Source organism: Lacerta agilis, chromosome 7 (assembly GCF_009819535.1).
Source record: "Lacerta agilis isolate rLacAgi1 chromosome 7, rLacAgi1.pri, whole genome shotgun sequence".
NCBI lineage: Eukaryota > Metazoa > Chordata > Lepidosauria > Squamata > Lacertidae > Lacerta > Lacerta agilis.
Genome location: NC_046318.1, coordinates 62,262,836 through 62,282,566, shown reverse-complemented (window position 1 = coordinate 62,282,566; position 19,731 = coordinate 62,262,836). Strand labels below are relative to the sequence as shown.

The 19,731-nt window shown below is 42.1% G+C and overlaps 1 protein-coding gene across 1 annotated transcript; it reads left to right on the top strand.

Annotated features, from left to right (window-relative positions):
• Positions 1 to 19: 19 nt before the first annotated feature.
• On the top strand, positions 20 to 15,229 carry GEM (GTP binding protein overexpressed in skeletal muscle). The gene is made up of 5 exons (XM_033155588.1): positions 20 to 158; positions 1,692 to 2,036; positions 7,224 to 7,300; positions 13,221 to 13,425; positions 14,644 to 15,229. The coding sequence occupies exons 2-5, from the start codon at positions 1,706 to 1,708 to the stop codon at positions 14,919 to 14,921; spliced, it is 891 nt and encodes a 296-aa protein (XP_033011479.1). The 5' UTR covers positions 20 to 158; positions 1,692 to 1,705; the 3' UTR covers positions 14,922 to 15,229.
• The last annotated feature ends 4,502 nt before the right edge of the window (positions 15,230 to 19,731 follow it).

Sequence of the window (19,731 nt, the reverse complement as noted above, 5' to 3'; positions counted from 1 at the left end):
CCAGGTTTGCTGAGAAAGAATTAGAGAGGCAGCCCTTGGACAGAAGAAGGATTTCCAGTGGGAGAGTGGAGATCGGTGTTCAACACTCTCCTGAGAACTAGGGAGTGAGATTAACGGAGTCGCCTGTGGTTGGAACAGAGAGTAAAAACAGCAACAAGGTAGTGTTGACTTTAATGAGCACTGATTCGAATGCATTGCTTTAGCTCTGGTGGCATGTGAGTAGATAGACAAAAATGTATGAAAGTTGAAAGAGTGTTCGAAATTTGCGTCAGACCAAACTTTATTTCTTTGTTAGACTATTAAAGTAACAGCATAGTTAGCTGCTGTAAATGTATCAAAGGAAAGGAAAGGCACCTTATTCTATCCCTTTTTAGAGAGCACAGTGTTAACTAGAGCCACAAAATAGTAGCAAATGTGTTCATATGTCACATATACAGAGATGAGCTTGATATCTGTTCACTATCATCTTTGGTTGAAAAAGTTGAAGTGACTAGTCAGTAAGGGAGAAAAGGAACAGTCTAAATTTGTATTGGGTGGTGTTTCTCTTTCTGACCAGCATTCCTTTGCGTCTCTCAACCCAAACAACAGGCAAGGCCAAATATAATAGCTTTGCGGGTTGCTGCAAAATGTATGAAAATGTGTGCATCTGAAATGTCATGGAGCGGAGTTTCCTTCTCTGCTGCATATTTTTGTTTTAAAATTGTTTGGAAGCCTCCTGAGGAAGTTCTCAGGGAGCTTGTGTGCATTGCTTGAAAAAGAGTTGAACTTGTGAATGCTTCTCCATCTGAATTTTGAAAATGGCCTTCAACAATCTTTTGGGCAAGTGCTCTGTTTGTTAGCTGGAGAGAAGTGATGTGAACTGAGAACACTCAAGCATAAGCTTGAATAAGCAAAATGTCCAACTAGCTGTCATGTTGGGAGCTGGAGAGGATCAAAGCAACTTTCCTAAAAATGGTAGCTGAAAATGAGAGTGGCCATCAGGAATTAACTCGCTGCATTGTACCGCCCACCAACACTTGACAGTCTTCCTGCAAAGTGTAATTAAAAGCCATCTTTAGACAAGGGGAGCACCCAGCTCACTGCTCCAGAGATGAATTAGGGGCTCCCCAGTTTGACTGGACTTATTGGGCAGTAAACTATGGTTACTTATTTGTAGTGTTTCCTCCTCATTAGTGTAGTAAAAAGGAATTTAGGTATTTAGGAAAACCAAAGCGGGGGGGGGGGAGACCCAATGATGTAACTAACACCCTAGCCTCTGACGCATCTATGAAAAAACACCCTGAAGTCATTCTTTTGTATGGTGTAAAACCAAGTTTCTTGGTTGCTTTGGATGTCCCCCCCCCCCCCAGATGCTGCAGTACCATGAGAGGTGACCAATACACTGATTCAGAGCATCAACCACACATGAACCACATGTCCATTTTTTAGATTGCTGCTAGTCCATATGACTGTGCAAGGTTTGCAAAGGGGGAGAGTGCTGTTGTCATGTGCAAACAGCAAAAAGATCTCGGAATAAGAAATAATCTCAAGAGGTACGGCACTTCCTATTATCATCACTCCTAGCAGCACCATTGATACTTCCAGGTGTCAAGTATTTGCAGATCTCGAGAACTCACCTGTTCAGATATGGTACGCAGAAATTCAATGGTACATATAACACTTGTGATTTTACTGTTGTTGTTTTTGACCAGGGCTGGGAAAAGCCATGACTCTGAATAATGTCACGATGCGTCACAGCAGCAACACCTTACAATCGCAGCAGCAACGCTGGAGCATCCCAGCAGATGGGAGAAACCTGGTGGTCCAGAAAGACCCCCATGAGTGCAACCGACACAAAAGGTACACCGCCAATCCTGAAGAGTATTACCGAAGAAGCTGGTCGTCGGAGTCTTCTGACTCTGTCATCTCCTCTGAGTCAGGAAACACCTACTACCGAGTGGTACTCATCGGGGAGCAAGGAGTTGGCAAGACAACCATTGCCAACATCTTTGCAGGTGTGCACGACAGCATGGACAGCGACTGCGAGGTGCTTGGAGGTAAGTCATTACGTTCCACGCTGCGGAGGTTTATTTAAAGCCTCTTGTGTAAGCGGCGATTAGCCCTGAGAACTTGGAGCTCCTGATATTGAGGCTGTGATTCCCTTGGCTCTTAGCCCCCAAGACGATTTTGGCATGTTGGGTGCCCAGTGATGTAAGGTGGAGATTACGATGGAGGTGGTGGAAGGAGATTCTCTGTTGTCAGTGCTTTAAATCTGGCAAAGTGCACATGAAGCAGAGTGGGGAACCTTTTCCCAATGGAAGGGCCGCTTCTGCATCTGGGCAGCTTCCCATGGGCCGCAATGGCACTGGTGGGTGGGGCACCAGAGACAAAAATGGGAGGAGGAACACTTTTATGCAGTAGTAGGCTGATTTCTGCACACAGCCCTCTCTGTCCTCCATCCAGGCAAGAAGCAAGCCACTATCAGAATTCAAGGAGACAGGGAAAACACCCAAAGAAGGTGCAAAGCAGGTTTTGAGAGGGGTGGCCTGGAGGGGGATGGGGTGGGGAGAGTTTGAAGGGCCAGATAGAGAAGGTTGAAGGACTTCATTGGCCCCTGTTCCTGAGGTTCTCCACTGCCTGCATAAAGGAAGGAGACAGGGTTTCTTACACTGCACCAGAAATTAAATCTTCCACATATTTATTTATTTATTGCTAAAATTAAAAAATCCTGTCATTTCCACAAGATACCCAGGACAGCTTCTCCCAATAGTGGTAGCTGTGGAGTCCATTTATCACTGGGCCTTTGGTTGGGCGAGTGCTCCCTGCTTCAGATCAGTGTGTAGCTTCTTCTCAAATATTCTCAATTACAAACCAGACTGAATTAAGTGACCATTGACTTTAATAAAGTTTACAAGTTTACAAGCTACAGATTAGACTGATATGCAAAGTAGGATCGTCACATACAGAAACACAACAGCTACAGGCTTAAGAAATGTCTTCTTAGGGCAGAAGTGAAGTTCTTATAAGTCGCAGTTGATCTGACAAGAAATAAGGAAGAAAGAGGAAATGAGAAAATAAATGTAGCTTTACAAGATTAGTACTGGTCTTGATCTAAATTAACAACCCTATTGCAATATTCCTAATGATATGACAACAGAGTTAGAAAATTAGCAAAATAAAGAGGTTGCATGAAGAGAAGTTTGCAGTTCAAGAGACTAATAACGGAATCCTGTAGCTTTCATCTCTGATTCCCAGCTTGCAACATGGAACCCTCTCACATTTTCATTTTCTGAGTGGTTTTCAACTAAATATTATTCACTGTAGACCCACTGAAACGAATACACCTTAGTCATGTTCATTACTTTCACTGGGTCTGCAAAACTTGACTACGGTACTGCTCTTCGGGGTGGAATTAAATGTTGCACTAGTATAAACGTTTCGCCAGCTCAAGCATCGCAGCTTGCTACGTGTAACGATTCCCCACTCTCCTCCCTCCTTCACATTGTTCTGGGGGCTCTCTGAACAACCCCCCCCCCCGCCCAGCCAATATCACAGGGGGAGGAGTGGAGGCAAAAAACAGCCATTGTGCAAGCAGCAGTCCTTGCACAGGGCTTCTGCTGATGGGGCAGGTGCTAGGTGAGTCCCACCCTTTATTATCCCTGGGCAGTGCTAATTAATCCTATGATTAATCCCAAAATGTTGGATTCAAAGAGCATTCAATAGTAATGATATTCGTAGTAGCAGGCATTTGGGAGCAATGATATAGCATTGCTATGAACTCATAGGGAGTTTTTTTTATCGTATCTCTATTACTCAGTAGCGATTGGCAGGGTGGCGCTGTGGGCTTCGTGGCCACTTTCTCTCACCTTGCCTTCTTCCACATCCCTCTCTATCGCCACTTGTCTGCCTGCTGCCTTTCCCTCTCTGCTCACTCTTCTCCCCACCTTCCCTTCACCTCCCCAGGCCTCTTTCAGGCCTTTCTTTCCCCTTCCCCTCTTCTACTTCATTTCACCTGATGCTGTTGCCTTTCTTAGAGGAGCGTGGTGGGGGGACCTCGGACCTGGTTCTCCAAGCCTCTCTATTTGCCCTCAGGCCACCCATCACCCCCAAATGCGTTCTGAACTGGCTGTTCTTCTCACTCCCTTTGAGCATTTTTGCCTGGCTGGAATTGGTCCCTGAACTCTTAACAACGCCCTGTCTGTTGCTTCACTGGATGGAGGCTAGAGGGGGCTGTGTGTGTGTGTAAAATGTAGCCCACTGCACAAAGGTGAAATTTACATTCGTTGCACCATCTGCAAGAGGCAGATGAGCCACATTAGTGACCAAGCACTTGCTTAAATTTGTTTTTGTTTTTGCCTGCTGGACTTGTTTCAATTAATTGCCACTGAGATTCTGCCTTTCAACAAGGCTTGTGTGGCATCATATTTATATACACATTAAAGATACAAGAGAACATTACAAACACATCGGCTCCAGCAAGCAGACTGTTTCCATGAAGCACTTGGCAGGGTTTGCTGCTTCTTTTGCTGACAAGCTAACAGGAGATAAAGGCTGGAAATCCTCTTGTACGAGTCACACCACGGTGAGAGAGCTGGTTGCTCCTTGCCAGAGGCTTTCCCCAGCAGGTCTTACAGTGTGATTAAAAGGAGAGCCTCGGATATTAGTTATTCCTTGAGCTAATAGGCATTGGGCACCTTTTGTTTACTATGAGGAAGGAGGGGAGACTGAAGGGAAGATGGGGAGATACACACACAACACCAGGATCCTCTACTCGAAGTTGATTCTCCATGTTGCAGTGGTATTGTGAAGGATTTACTGGGTGCATTCTGTTGCCCTCATATACTGTATACTAATTCCAGTCTTCAGTGGGAGAGGGCTCTAGCTCAGTGGTACAGCATCTGCCTTCCATGCAGAAGGTCACAAGTTCAGTCCCCAGCATCTCCAGTTAGGTCTCTTGCCTGAAGCCCTAGAGAGCCACTGCCCATCAGTGTAAGCCATATGGAACAAGATGGACTAATAATAATATTTTATTTTATTTATTTATTTATTTATTTATACATACATACATACATACATACATACATACATACATACCCCACCCCAGCCACTCTAGGTGGCTTCCAATGCATAGAAAAACATCAGCCGTTAATAGTAACAATCTGATCCAATATAAAAAGTCACAATAACTTTAAAATAAACAACTTATATCAAACAAAGAAACATTCAAAAATACATCAGAATCTAATAGCAAACATTAACAGCAAAATTAAACACTGGCAAATAATAATCAAGCAGTTTGCACTTATCAACCGCAATAAAAAAAATACCAATCTATAATCAATTTAAAAGATAACAGCAAATTGCAATGCATAAAATACCACCAAACATTCTAAACCATGTAAGAGGATCAAATTGAGAAACAAGGACACACAACTGATATGGTCTGACTCAGTACAAGATAGCTTCCTATGTTCCTAGACTACTGTTGCTTACATAACCAAAACTCAAGAGGGTCTCATCAGCAGCTTGAAGGAAGGTGGACAGAAGTGGGGGGGAAATTGTGATGGATTCCTAGGGGGTGAGGGGAACATGAAAACAGTCTAATGCTCAGTGACCATTGAGTACCAACACTGGTTGCGTACACACCATGCATTTAAAATACATGACTTCCCCCAAAGTATCCTGGGAACTGTAGTTTGTTAAGGGGACTTGGAATCAGCACCCTTAGCAAACTGCAGTTCCCAGGATTCTTTGGGGAAGCCATGGCTGTTTTGATGCTATTTTAAATATACAATGCTGAAGATGTGGCCCCAACTTTTGAAAAGAAAAGAAAAAAAACAAAGAGAAAGGAATTAAGATTGCAGAGATGGGGGCAGGGAATCAATTTATCATATTGTCTGGGGAGCTTATATAGACCAACCCTGAGGCCTCTAAAATTCTCTGAATTATAGGTTGGCTTTAGTACATAATCCTTCCCCTAAAGATAGTCGGACATGGATCACAGATGAAAGAAAACCGCAGGAAATACATTGCTGTGTCTGGCGTTTTCACACATTCATCATATTTAGCAAGAAGCACTAATGTAAGGAAGAGTTATTGCCGATTGAACATCCTACATGGGAACAGCTAGTCTCTTTCTGAAAAAAAGGGCAGCAACCCTTTGCTTTCCACACACTTTTGCCCCAGGCGAAAGCTGCTCGCAGTGGCAATGCCTGTTCACCCATAAACTGAGTGAAAACAAATATTTTCCATTACTAAGCCTAGCTGGAGCCTTTGCGTCTGTCTGAAGCTCCCATGGGGTCAAACGTTCAGTATTTGGCTTATTTCTTCCAGTGGGTCTTCTTCTTCCTGCTCTTATTACTCTCCTTACGATAAAGATAACTTCAGCAGAGTGAATGTAATCGTTTGTCTTGCCAGCTTCATTATGTCTACCAAGGAAATTATAAGTCTATGTAGCTCATGGAAACTATAAGATCCTTGCCAGAAATCGTTGTTTCAATTACAAATTGTTGGAAGATTTGCATCAGAACTGAAATAACTATATACCCCCCCCCAAAAAAAAACACACACAGCTATTTGCAAGTCTTAGAAGATGCAGTGGAAGGAACAAAGTTAATAAAAACATTTTTGGCCAGCAGTACTGCATTGTCGATATAAATAGAATCACTCATTTGGTTAAAAACCTTAAAGGTCTAGTCCAACCCCCCTGCTGATGCAGGAAATCTACTGCTACAGCACCCCTGATAGGTTGCTATCTACACAGAAGCTACAAAGCAATGGATTTTTACCTGACCTTATACGAAGGCTGAATTTGGTTCCCAGATGGAAACAAACAGATCCTGATATATTTTCCGTTATTGCAATAGAATCACAGGAGATCCAAAATAATAACTTATTGTCAGAGCAAAATTATGTTGGCTCAAAAATATTTCAGCTGTTGAGTTTCAGAGAATGCTTTCCATTAGGTTGTGTGGACAGGTATGGTTTGTCTGATGAAGAGTTCTGTGCAACCCCAAAGTCTGCACACTCTTGCACCAGTTTAATTTGTTTTATTAATAATGAATGATGCCTTTGTTTGGGGGTCAATATGATAACTGCTGTCAACTATCATACAGTCGTAGGACTGCTGGGAGATCCTAAATAGGAATCTTCTATATACCAGCCTATGACTTTTCCAACAGCTTTCTCTCCAGCTTTTGAGAACAATTTTTTTTTTAAATGACACTGTGTTGTTTTTCTTCTAGAAGATACCTATGAACGAACCTTGCTGGTAGATGGTGAAAGTGCAACTATCATGCTAATTGACATGTGGGAGAACAAGGTAGGATGAAATATTCATTTTGCCATGCTGAATTTTTCAAACATTGCTTTGGAAATTTGACTCTAAGGGGTCTTAAAAAAACCCAAAAACAAATGTTAAGTGTTGTTAAATTGTAAGGCAAAGACAAGAATCAGATTCAATAGGTTTGCTCTCTCTCTATCTTTATTTCATCTTTAAGCTTATAAATTCAACAGCTTCTGTGCCTGAGAATATATTATTATTATTACTATTATCATCATCATAATTTCTATGCTGCTTTAATTCTTTAAGAAAAAAATCTCAGGGAACCAGGCAGAGAGCCTTCTCAGTAGTGACGCCCGCCCTGTGGAATGCGCTCCCATCAGATGTCAAGGAAATAAACAACTATCTGACTTTTAGAAGACATCTGAAGGCAACCCTGTTTAGGGAAGTTTTAAATGTTTGATGTTTTATCGTGTTTTTAATATTCTGTTGGGAGCCACCCAGAGTGGCTGGGGAAACCCAGCCAGATGGGCAGGGTAATAATAATAATAATAATAATAATAATAATAATAATAACAACAACAACAACAACAACAACAACAACAACAATTTAAAACAAAACAATCCAGAATAAAACATTACAGAAGAAAGTCAACTATAAAGTATACATTCAAAGCAGCATAATTAACAGGAAACTAAAACATTATCTTAAAGATTTAAAAATTAAAATCGAATCTAAAACTAAAACACTATAAAGGAGGTCAATTACAGAATGAACATTTAATGCAGCAAAAAACAAACAAACCCAAACCTATTTGAAACATTTCAAAATAAAATATCACTAAAGGAAGTCAAATATAATGCACATATCATTAGCAAGAAACTTAAATATTTTCATAAGCCATAGACCATCTCTGCTGCTGTTGCTACCAATCCTGCCAATGGTGGTTTATGGCAGGTAGCGGGTAGGTTTTAATAATAATAATAATTCTTTAATTTATATCCTGCCCATCTTGCTGGGTTTCCCGAGCCACTCTGGGCGGCTTACAACATATATAAAAACACAACAAAGCACCAAACATTAAAAAACAAAATATCCTATACGAGCAACAAACAAACCAATAAACCTATAGAAACCAATAATAACAATAACAATATTGGCAATAATAAAGAGTTTACAGTTATATCCAAATTAAAATAACCGCCAACCCCAACTAAACTTTTAACCAGCATCAACCCGACAAAAGCAAAACAGAGGAACCAAAATTAGAACCGTTTGAAACATTTTAAAACATTTTAGCCCTTTTGTAATCAGGCCTAGTTCCAGGTAAGTTTATGGGCCAAAATAAATGGCCTGACATCCTGGAATGAAAGTAAATGGGACAATGTTAATTTTTAAAATGGAGCATCTTGAGTCAGCAAAGTAGGAACTACATTTGTACTGAATTAGTTGGACCATTTGTTCTACCCACCATGATTGCCATCAGCAGCTGAAAAGTTTGTGGTGTGAGCTGTGGATAAAACATCTATGATGCTCCCCTGCTCCCCATCATCTCCATAAACAGGCAGCACCAGTTTCTCGGTCCCTGACTGATGCAGCACTATTCGGTGTATATTCTTTCATTGTGTACAAAAAGCAGACATTACTACACATGCACACCGTCAGAACCTGCTTTATACTGAGTCATATGATAAACCACATGATAACCATTGATTTATTTAGCTCAGTATTAGCAGTGACTCTCCAGGGTGTCAGCCAAATGTCTTAACCAGCCTTGCTTGGAGATGCCAGAGATTGCATGTGAGATTTTCTGCATGCAAGGCAGAAGCTCAACCACTGAGCAATGGCCTTTGGCAAACGTAACCCATGGACACCCATTTGCTTCTGTTGCATCTTCCGATGGATTACCATTGTAAACTGCTTTGAGAGACAAGCAGAGTATAAATATAATAAATAAATAACATAAACCAAGAAGATAGCAGAGAAGATATACATTCTGAATTTCTCCTTCTATCTAACTCAGGTGCCATGCCTTCCTTTGCATCTGGTCTCCCCAAGTGTTTTTTGCTATATCTCTGCATAAACACATCCAGCTACTGTATGTTTGGAAGCAGAGAAAAGGGAGTAGGAATTGATTTTTTTTTTTTTAAAAAGCCTTGATGTTGAGATTCCATTTTGCTAGTCCCCTTCTCTCTCTTTGGTCTCAGAGGAAGCAAATTGGTTTTTTTTACCAGTTCCTATAAAAATGCAAAGCATTTTCACACATTACACATATTATTATATGTATAATATTATATGCACCCCACGTTTCCTAAAGTAACAGCACATAAACACATGCAACAGTACATATAATATATAAAATTTTGTTGTTCAGTCGTCCAGTCGTGTCCGACTCTTCGTGACCCCATGGACCAGAGCACGCCAGGCACGCCTATCCTTCACTGCCTCCCGCAGTTTGGCCAAACTCATGTTAGTCGCTTCGAGAACACTGTCCAACCATCTCATCCTCTGTCGTCCCCTTCTCCTTGTGCCCTCCATCTTTCCCAACATCAGGGTCTTTTCTAGGGAGTCTTCTCTTCTCATGAGGTGGCCAAAGTACTGGAGCCTCAACTTCAGGATCTGTCCTTCTAGTGAGCACTCAGGGCTGATTTCTTTGAGAATGGATAGGTTTGATCTTCTTGCAGTCCATGGGACTCTCAAGAGTCTCCTCCAGCACCATAATTCAAAAGCATCAATTCTTCGGCGATCAGCCTTCTTTATGGTCCAGCTCTCACTTCCATACATTACTACTGGGAAAACCATAGCTTTAACTATACGGACCTTTGTCGGCAAGGTGATGTCTTTGCTTTTTAAGATGTTGTCTAGGTTTGTCATTGCTTTTCTCCCAAGAAGCAGGCGTCTTCTAATTTCGTGACTGCTGTCACCATCTGCAGTGATCATGGAACCCAAGAAAGTGAAATCTCTCACTGCCTCCATTTCTTCCCCTTCTATTTGCCAGGAGGTGATGGGACCAGTGGCCATGATCTTAGTTTTTTTGATGTTGAGCTTCAGACCATATTTAGCGCTCTCCTCTTTCACCCTCATTAAAAGGTTCTTTAATTCCTCCTCACTTTCTGCCATCAGGGTAGTATCATCAGCATATCTGAGGTTGTTGATATTTTTTCCGGCAATCTTAATTCCGGTTTGGGATTCATCCAGTCCAGCCTTTCGCATGATGAATTCTGCATATATATAAATAAGCAGGGAGACAATATACAGCCTTGTCGTACTCCTTTCCCAATTTTGAACCAATCAGTTGTTCCATATCCAGTTCTAACTGTAGCTTCTTGTCCCACATAGAGATTTCTCAGGAGACAAATGAGGTGATCCGGCACTCCCATTTCTTTAAGAACTTGCCATAGTTTGCTGTGGTCGACACAGTCAAATGCTTTTGCGTAGTCAATGAAGCAGAAGTAGATGTTTTTCTGGAACTCTCTAGCTTTCTCCATAATCCAGCGCATGTTTGCAATTTGGTCTCTGGTTCCTCTGCCCCTTCGAAATCCAGCTTGCACTTCTGGGAGTTCTCGGTCCACATACTGCTTAAGCCTGCCTTGTAGAATTTTAAGCATAACCTTGCTAGCGTGTGAAATGAGTGCAATTGTGCGGTGGTTGGAGCATTCTTTGGCACTGCCCTTCTTTGGGATTGGGATGTAGACTGATCTTCTCCAATCCTCTGGCCACTGCTGAGTTTTCCAAATTTGCTGGCATATTGAGTGTAGCACCTTAACAGCATCATCTTTTAAAATTTTAAATAGTTCAGCTGGAATATCATCACTTCCACTGGCCTTGTTGTTAGCGAGGCTTTCTAAGGCCCATTTGACTTCACTCTCCAGGATGTCTGGCTCAAGGTCAGCAACCACATTACCTGGGGTGTATGAGACCTCCATATCTTTCTGGTATAATTCCTCTGTGTATTCTTGCCACCTCTTCTTGATGTCTTCTGCTTCTGTTAGGTCCTTTACACTTTTGTCCTTAATTGTGGTAATCTTTGTACGAAATCTTCCTTTCATATCTCCAATTTTCTTGAACAAATCTCTGGTTTTTCCCATTCTGTTATTTTCCTCTATTTCTTTGCATTGCTCGTTTAGAAAGGCCCTCTTGTCTCTCCTTGCTATTCTTTGGAAATCTGCATTCAATTTCCTGTATCTTTCACGATCTCCCTCGCATTTTGCTTGCCTTCTCTCCCCCGCTATTTGTAAGGCCTCATTGGACAGCCACTTTGCTTTCTTGCATTTCTTTTTCATTGGGATGGTTTTCGTTGCTGTCTCCTGTATAATGTTACGAGCCTCCATCCACAGTTCTTCAGGCACTCTATCCACCAAATCTAAATCCTTAAACCTGTTCTTCACTTCAACTGTGTATTCATAAGGAATTTGATTTAGATTGTATCTTACTGGCCCAGTGGTTTTTCCTACTTTCTTCAGTTTAAGCTGGAATTTTGCTATAAGAAGCTGATGATCTGAGCCACAGTCAGCTCCAGGTCTTGTTTTTGCTGAGTGTATAGAGCTTCTCCATCTTTGGCTGCAGAGAATATAATCAATCTGATTTTGATGTTGCCCATCTGGTGATGTCCATGTGTAGAGTCGTCTCTTGTGTTGTTGGAAAAGAGTGTTTGTGATGACCAGCTTGTTCTCTTGACAGAACTCTATTAGCCTTTGCCCTGCTTCATTTTGAACTCCAAGGCCAAACTTGCCAGTTGTTCCTTTTATCTCTTGACTCCCTACTTTAGCATTCCAATCCCCTATAATGAGAAGAACATCCTTCTTTGGTGTCATTTCTACAAGGTGTTGTAAGTCTTCATAGAATTGATCAATTTCAGTTTCTTCAGCACTGGTAGTTGGTGCATAAACTTGGATTACTGTGATGTTAAAAGGTCTGCCTTGGATTCGTATCGAGATCATTCTATCATTTTTGAAATTGCATCCCAGTACAGCTTTCGCCACTCTTTTGTTGACTATGAGGGCCACTCCATTTCTTTTACGGGATTCCTGCCCACAGTAGTAGATATGATAGTCATCCGAACTGAATTCGCCCATTCCTGTCCATTTTAGTTCACTGATGCCTAGGATGTCAATGTTTATTCTTGCCATCTCATTTTTTACCACATCCAGCTTTCCAAGGTTCATGGTTCTTACATTCCAGGTTCCTATGCAATACTTTTCTTTACAGCATTGGACTTTCCTTTCGCTTCCAGGCATATCAGCAACTGTGCGTCCTTTCGGCTTTGGCCCAGCCGCTTCATCAGCTCTGGATCTACTTGTACTTGTCCTCTGCTCTTCCCCAGTAGCATGTTGGACGCCTTCCGACCTGAGGGGCTCATCTTCCAGCGTCATATCTTTTATATGCCTGTTGTCTTTGTCCATGGAGTTTTCTTGGCAGGGATACTGGAGTGGCTTGCCAGTTCCTACTCCAGGTGGATCACGTTTGGTCCAAACTCTCCACTATGACCTGTCCATCTTGACCTGTCCATAGCTTCCTGAGTAATTCAAGCCCCTTCGCCACGACAAGGCAGTGATCCATGAAGGGGAAATATATAAAATATATAAAATACTTGTGTATTAATACTTATAAACTTATGCTGAAACAATATAGTAGCACAGGGGATTTTACTTTTTTATACATATTCAGTGTATGGAGGGTTTGCATCTAATTTTGCATCTAATTAGTCAATCGTATATTGACAAATGCGCGAGCAGCTCAGACGTAAGTGGGCACTTGGTGCTGCAAGAGACAGCCACAAGTTAACCAATGACCACATAATGCAGCACTCATTCTGTAACTCTGAGCTACCATACCAAAAGTAATGAAAACATGTTGCGGCAATATTTTGCTTGTTTCCTGTAGATGCAGGTCTTCCGGTTAAGACACCCAGTATTTGTTGACCTGGAATACACTTTTTTAAAAAAATTATTTAAACAGGGTGAAAACGGATGGCTCCAAGATCACTGCATGCAGGTTGGGGATGCATATTTGATTGTCTATTCCATCACGGACCGTGCAAGCTTTGAGAGAGCATCCGAGCTCAGGATACAGCTCCGCAGGGCACGCCAGACAGAAGACATTCCCATTATTTTAGTGGGCAACAAAAGTGATCTCGTTAGGTGCCGGGAAGTCTCCGTTTCAGGTAGGAGCTACTAGCTGTCAACTGGTAGTGCTGTTTTCTTTGCTGCTACACTTTTGACACTAACCCTGCTCGGAGGGTTTGTAATCTTAGATATGTCTACGCTACAAATAACAACACGTTCAGCTGTGTCTTTCTCCCGAGAAACCTTGGAAAATTTCATTCTGCATGGGAGATAGGACAAGGGCAGATCTGCACCATATGTTTATAACACACCCAATGCACACACTTAAAACCCCATGGATCCTGGGAAACACAGAGCTACAATTTGCAGTACCCTTAAGAAATGAGAGTTCTCAGGATTCTTTGGGGGAAGTCACCTGCTTTCAACTTGTGTTGGAGGTGCTTTAAATGTATGGTGTGGATCTTCTCAAATGTCAATGGTCTCACAAAACCTATAGCCATAAGGCAGGGATGGGAACCTGTGGCCCTTCAGATATTGATGGACTCCAGTGTTCATCAGCTCCAGCCAGCATAGTCAAGGATAATGGGAGTTGTAGACCAGGAACATCGGGACGGCCACAGGTTCCCCATCCTTGCCCTAAAGGTTTCTTGAGGAAATTTCATGGCAGCTAATTGAATTAAGATAAGCCCTGTTCATAGGAACAACATAAATACTCTTGGGGTTGGAATATAATTATTACCAAAAATTACCCATGGGATAGGCTGTCTTGTAGAATCCCCATGATTGGAAGCTTTCACAAAAGTGGTGGAGACAGACTGAATGCCTGGGATTTTCGGTTGTTCATTCAGCTCTCTTCTTCAAAGGCAAAAGGCAAATCTCTAGCAAAATTTCTAGCAAAATTTGAAATCTCAGAATCCCAAAGTATGGTGGCTGAAAAGGAGTTCCATTATTTAGATGGTGGAATTCAGTGCCACCATAGATGGCGGAAGCAGACAAGAAAAAATATTTAAATTTGCAAAATTTGCATAATTTATGCTTGGCTCTGAATTCAGCTTTTCCTGTCATAGAATGTGAGTATGTCGGGGTAGAACTTTGATAACGTTTAGCACACCAACCAGTGTAGCCCTGATTATATGATACGCCGTCTTAAGGCAAAGGATTGGAGTGGGTGATTCTCTGGGTTGTTGTCACCACCAGCTCTTGTTTTCATGAATCTACCCCAGCTCATTAGCCCTTTGTCCATTGTTTAAAAGAATGTGCTGTCACCTGAGTTCTCCAGCTAGTACAATGACAAATCCCCTTCAAATATTTTGCAGAGGGCAGGGCCTGTGCCGTTGTGTTTGACTGCAAGTTCATTGAGACCTCGGCGGCCGTCCAGCACAATGTGAAGGAGCTGTTTGAAGGCATTGTGCGTCAAGTGCGGCTCAGGAGAGACAGCAAAGAGAAGAATGAAAGGAGACTGGCATATCAGAAGCGGAGGGAGAGCATCCCCAAGAAAGCCAGGCGATTCTGGGGCAAAATTGTAGCCAAGAAGAACAAGAACATGGCCTTCAAACTTAAGTCCAAGTCTTGCCACGATCTCTCTGTCCTTTAGGAACATTGGATCATCCCAAGCATTCTCTTTCCTGGACCTTCTTCAACTCCCTTCTGAACAATAAATCAATCTATATTAGATTGGTCAACAAGAAACGCAAATCTGACTTGGACTCACAGTTGCGATTATTCTGATGAAATGTGCCAGCAATAAGGACAGCCTAATGCATGCAAGGATGAAGAAATGCCATTTATACTTTCCAGTTTATAGTTTTAAGTGTGTGAGTGTGTTTGGGTTGGGGCGGGACAGAACTTTTGTCTTATAAACAATAACATTCCAAACTTACAATGAGACGTGTCCCGGGGGGGGGGGGGGAGAAAACTCTTTCCCTTGTTGCCTTTTAGATAATAGTATAAGAAATCGGAAAGCATCGTTTATAAAACGGATGCCATCTTTTTGTTATTATTTCTTACTAATTCTGTAAGCCAATGAAAAAGGGTTCCCATGAGATATGCCTTCTCCCTAATCAACCAGTTGACTTTCTTAAGTGCCCGCAGCTGAAAATCTTTGTTGGTTTGATATCATTTATCCCAATGAATAGAAAGATATCAACTGCAGTCAGATATTCAAATGTTTGGTTAAATGGGAGCATTATTTACAGTGGGTTACATTGCCACATAACACTATGGGAGATGAATGTGAATTTCACTAAATGGATACTTGTAGTTAGAATATTGGCGATATTATCTGCTGCTGATGGCTGTAGCCCTGAAAGCCACCTACCTAGGAGTAAGTCCCAGTGAGCTCAGCAAGGCTTACTACTGTGTAGGCACATGCAGGGTTGCATGGTAACTGTATAATAAGTGTTGAAGTGTTTCCTTGATGCATCTGAAGCCATTCGATTCTCTTAAAAAACATAAGTATAGGAGAAAACTGTATTACAACTTTCTGTTGTGTTGTAACTCAAAATTGTTTATATGGATAGAATAAGTAGGAAACGTAAAACATAAAATCAAGTGCAAAATGCCAAGTTTTGGGATAGAAAATCTCCTTTTCTAATAAACCACAAAGAGATTTTGTGCTGAAATCTCACGTTTGTATTATGCCATTGTAACTTTCTATTTATTGTCTTTCAACTATTTGCATTTTTAATGGGTGAACTGTTAGGAGTGGGAGGGAAGGGGGGGAGACATAGTGTTGAAATGTATTTATTAAGTGATTTCTTAAGAAAAACGATTTTATTACTGTTTTCTATATGATGTCTTTTCGACTATTTACATGCCTTGTAATAAATCAATAAAAAGGTTTCACTGCCTTTGAACCTAGCAAGAAATCTCAAACATGGTTGAAGCTTAGCTCATACAAGAAAAGTGGCTGATTTGGTGTTACTTGTGAGAATGGGAGAGAAATTTGATAGGTTCACATTTTGATGCGAAACAGCCTCATTCACAAATGAATGCATGAATTGAAAAATAGTTACCCTGTAAAAGTCACACTTCAGATTTTGCAATGCTGTTTCACAATGAAAAAAATGCATTTAAAAAGTGCACAATGAGAAAAAGGAATGCAAAAATGTATATATTAGTGAAAATAACACGAGCATTAGGAAATGCATTATAAAATTGCGTTTTATAGTAGACTGAAATTGGCTTCCATTGCTTATGTGTTACTTTTTGTTTCCCCTTAAACTTCCCCCACTAGCACAGCTAGGAGGCAAGGTAAAAGTAAAGGACCCCTGGATGGTTAAGTCCAGTCAAAAGCGACTATGGGGTTGTGGTGCTCATCTCGCTTTCAGGCTGAGGGAGCCGGTGTTTGTCCACAGACAGACAGCATGACTTAACCACTTCTGGTGCAACGGAACACCGTGATGGGTACCAGACCGCATGGAAACACCGTTTACCTTCCACTGCAGTGGTACCTATTTATCTACTTGCACTGACGTGCTTTCGAACTGCTAGGTTCTGGGACAGAGCAATGGGAGCTCATGCCGTCGCGGGGATTCGAACCACCGACCTTCCAATTGGCAAGCCCAAGAGGCTCAGTGGTTTAGACCACAGCGCCACCCACGTCCCACAGCTAGGAGGCATGCTAGACTGGATGGTTGCAGCCACTGCCATCTCTATTTTCCCCATTGCTTTTGGGACTTACTCTCCTCCCCACCTCCATGTAGCACAGCTACATCAGGATCCAGAGGCAATAAAGTTTTGCAGCATTACTAAATAGGAAAGTCGTTGAGAGAAACCAGTGCTCGTATCAACGTTATGAAAATGACAGCATGCCTCTTGAATTTGCACCTTAATCAATGAGTAAATATTGAGGTTGTGAGATACTGTACCAAGATTTGCTTTGCTAGGCAGCATTTAGATTTTGCTTTGGAATGCAATTTTAAGAAAGTGCCCATGATAACTGACTTCCAAGTGCTGGTGATATCTTAAGGAAGGAGCGATGTGTGATGGTTGTGGGAAGACCCGTATTTTCAACACAGACCACACCAAACTGCTGTAGAGCAGGAGGTGAGCGGTGTTGATCAGGTTGCAGGTAAGAAGTGGTTCAGAGGCCATTCCACTACCTCTTGTATGGGAATATACAGAGCTGTCCTATAGTGAAGTCAGACCATTGGTCCATCTAGCCAGTACTGACTGGCAGCAGGATTTCAGATATGAATCTCTCTCAGCCCTAGCTGGAAATGCATGTGATTCAAGCTGCAACCTTCTGCACGCAAAGCCGTTCATCTACCACTGAGCTGCAGATTTTTCCTTACAGCCATCCCTCTCAGCCACTTTTCTACCGGTAATAACACACTTTGGAGACCGGAAATGCCCTTGGCGAGGTGAAAAACTGCCTGCAGGAGAGGCTCTATTTATTTAATGTTACTATTCATTTTAATATGTATATACTGCCTTTCGGGCAAAAGCCCTCCCCATTGCTATTAAAGCTGTTTCAGTGCTAAAAACAGTAGCTGTACGAAATCTAGGTTGTAGTTCAGGGATGGGGAACTTCAGGTCCAGGAGCCAAATGGAGTTTCCACGCCTCCCTGTGGCCTGCGGGACTGTTACCAGGCCACACTTCTCACTAACCCTGGCAAGCTGGAATGTGTCTTTGAACCCTGATAGGCTTTTGGCTTGCCTGGATGGAAGAGGGAGGATGTTTGGTATGTAGAAATTAGCCTACTGTACAAACAAACAAACAAACAAACAAACAAAACAAAACAATACAGATCCATTGCTCTGCCCTCTGGCCCGGCAACCACTTACATGTGGCCCACAGAAACTTTCCCAGAACAGAATGTGCCCCTCAGGCTAGAATTTTTTTTTTCCTCATCCCTGTCGCAGCTGGTCTCTTTCTAAAACCTGTTGCTGCAGCAGTCCGTTTCAAAAGAACCCTTTACAAAAGAAATCCTCTCAATGTTAGAATTGAGACATTAAGTTTTTGTTCAAAAGCCCAGCAATGTATCTGCTTGGCCTCGTTTCTTAAACAATCGTTCTGATAGCATGGGGGGAGGGGAGTTAACCCTCCTGAAGGGTTTTCTACAAAGAGATTGGAGAAGTAGATCGGAGATTTATTAAGCAGCCAATGGATTTGAAAAGGAAAGGAGCAGAACTGGGTTTGGGTCAGATGATCCAGTGACTCAGCCTAACATGCTTCGAGAGACATAAACATCAAGTTTCTGGGACAGAAACTAATAAGATAATTGCAATGTCATCTATAGAGATCTGGCAGTGGCTGTGGAATCTGTGAGTCATAGTCCTGACTGGATGACGGCAGTGATACTGAAATATATGCAGCCTCTGTATAAGGAAGGAAACAGGAGCGTATAAACCCACGATCATGTGAAAAGAAGAGCTGCCGTAATAACTCTCTTTGGAAAAGAGATTATTATTTATTAAACTTGTCAGATGCTTTATCTTGCCCAAGGCAACCCAAAGCGACTTATGGTCCGTTAGGCTAATAACATGAAATAAGAATAGTTAGAATATATTAATTCTGGGGGAAGGGCTGCAGCTCAGTATTAGAGCATCTGCTTTGCACGTAGATGGCCCCCAGGTTCAACCTCCGGCACCTGCAGGTAAGGCTGGGGATGTCACCTAGATGTCACTCTGGAGAGCTACAGCCAGTTAGTATAAACTAAGCTGAGCTCAATAGACAGATGATCTGATGCAGCTTAAAGCAGCTTCTTATGCTCCTAAAAGTCCATTGGAAAAATAATGGGTGCCTCCAGGTGGGGTCATAGAATCATAGAGTTGGAAGGGACTCTGAGGACCATCTAGTCCAGCCCCCTGCAATGTAGGAATATGCAGCTATCCCATACAGGGATTGAACCTGCAACCTTAGTGTTATCAGCCCCACACTTGAACCGACTGAGCTGGGTCATTGGGTTATCTGTGCTGTTTTAATGTGTGATGAATACATGCAGCTCCTTATTTGTGCACCCACACTTTGGTGCAACAGGTGTGACCCAAGGCTGTCACTCTGTGAACAAAAGGAGCTGCCATTCTGTGAGCAAAAATCTCCTTCCGTTCTCAGACGGATTCCTTTGAATCCAATGAAAACAAACCATTGTTTCATTTTTATTGGCACACATGCTTTAATGCAAAGCTGAAATGTCTGTGGAAACCATCCTACAGGAAAGACTCTGTGGTTTTAGCATGCCCTGCAAGTGTCCCGGAAAAACTGAGACGCCCTGTTGTTTATTGCAAGAGAACGACAGACATTTTGGTTGCCATGATCTCACACAATTTCACGGTGAGTTTCCATTCCCCGCCCAAAGTGTGATGTGCCCCCCAAAAGTGCTTTTTATGGGGGGAGGGGAACCCATGGTGCAGAATTGTGACCACAGCATCTGAAATGGCCACTGTGCTCTTGCGAAGAT

Excerpts from the sequence above, each read along its gene's own strand:
- GEM (XM_033155588.1), top strand. The coding sequence starts at position 1,706 with ATGACTCTGAATAATGTCACGATGCGTCACAGCAGCAACACCTTACAA. Across the intron at positions 2,037-7,223 it reads CGACTGCGAGGTGCTTGGAG|AAGATACCTATGAACGAACC; the intron begins GTAAGTCATTAC and ends TTTTTCTTCTAG. Across the intron at positions 7,301-13,220 it reads TTGACATGTGGGAGAACAAG|GGTGAAAACGGATGGCTCCA; the intron begins GTAGGATGAAAT and ends TTATTTAAACAG.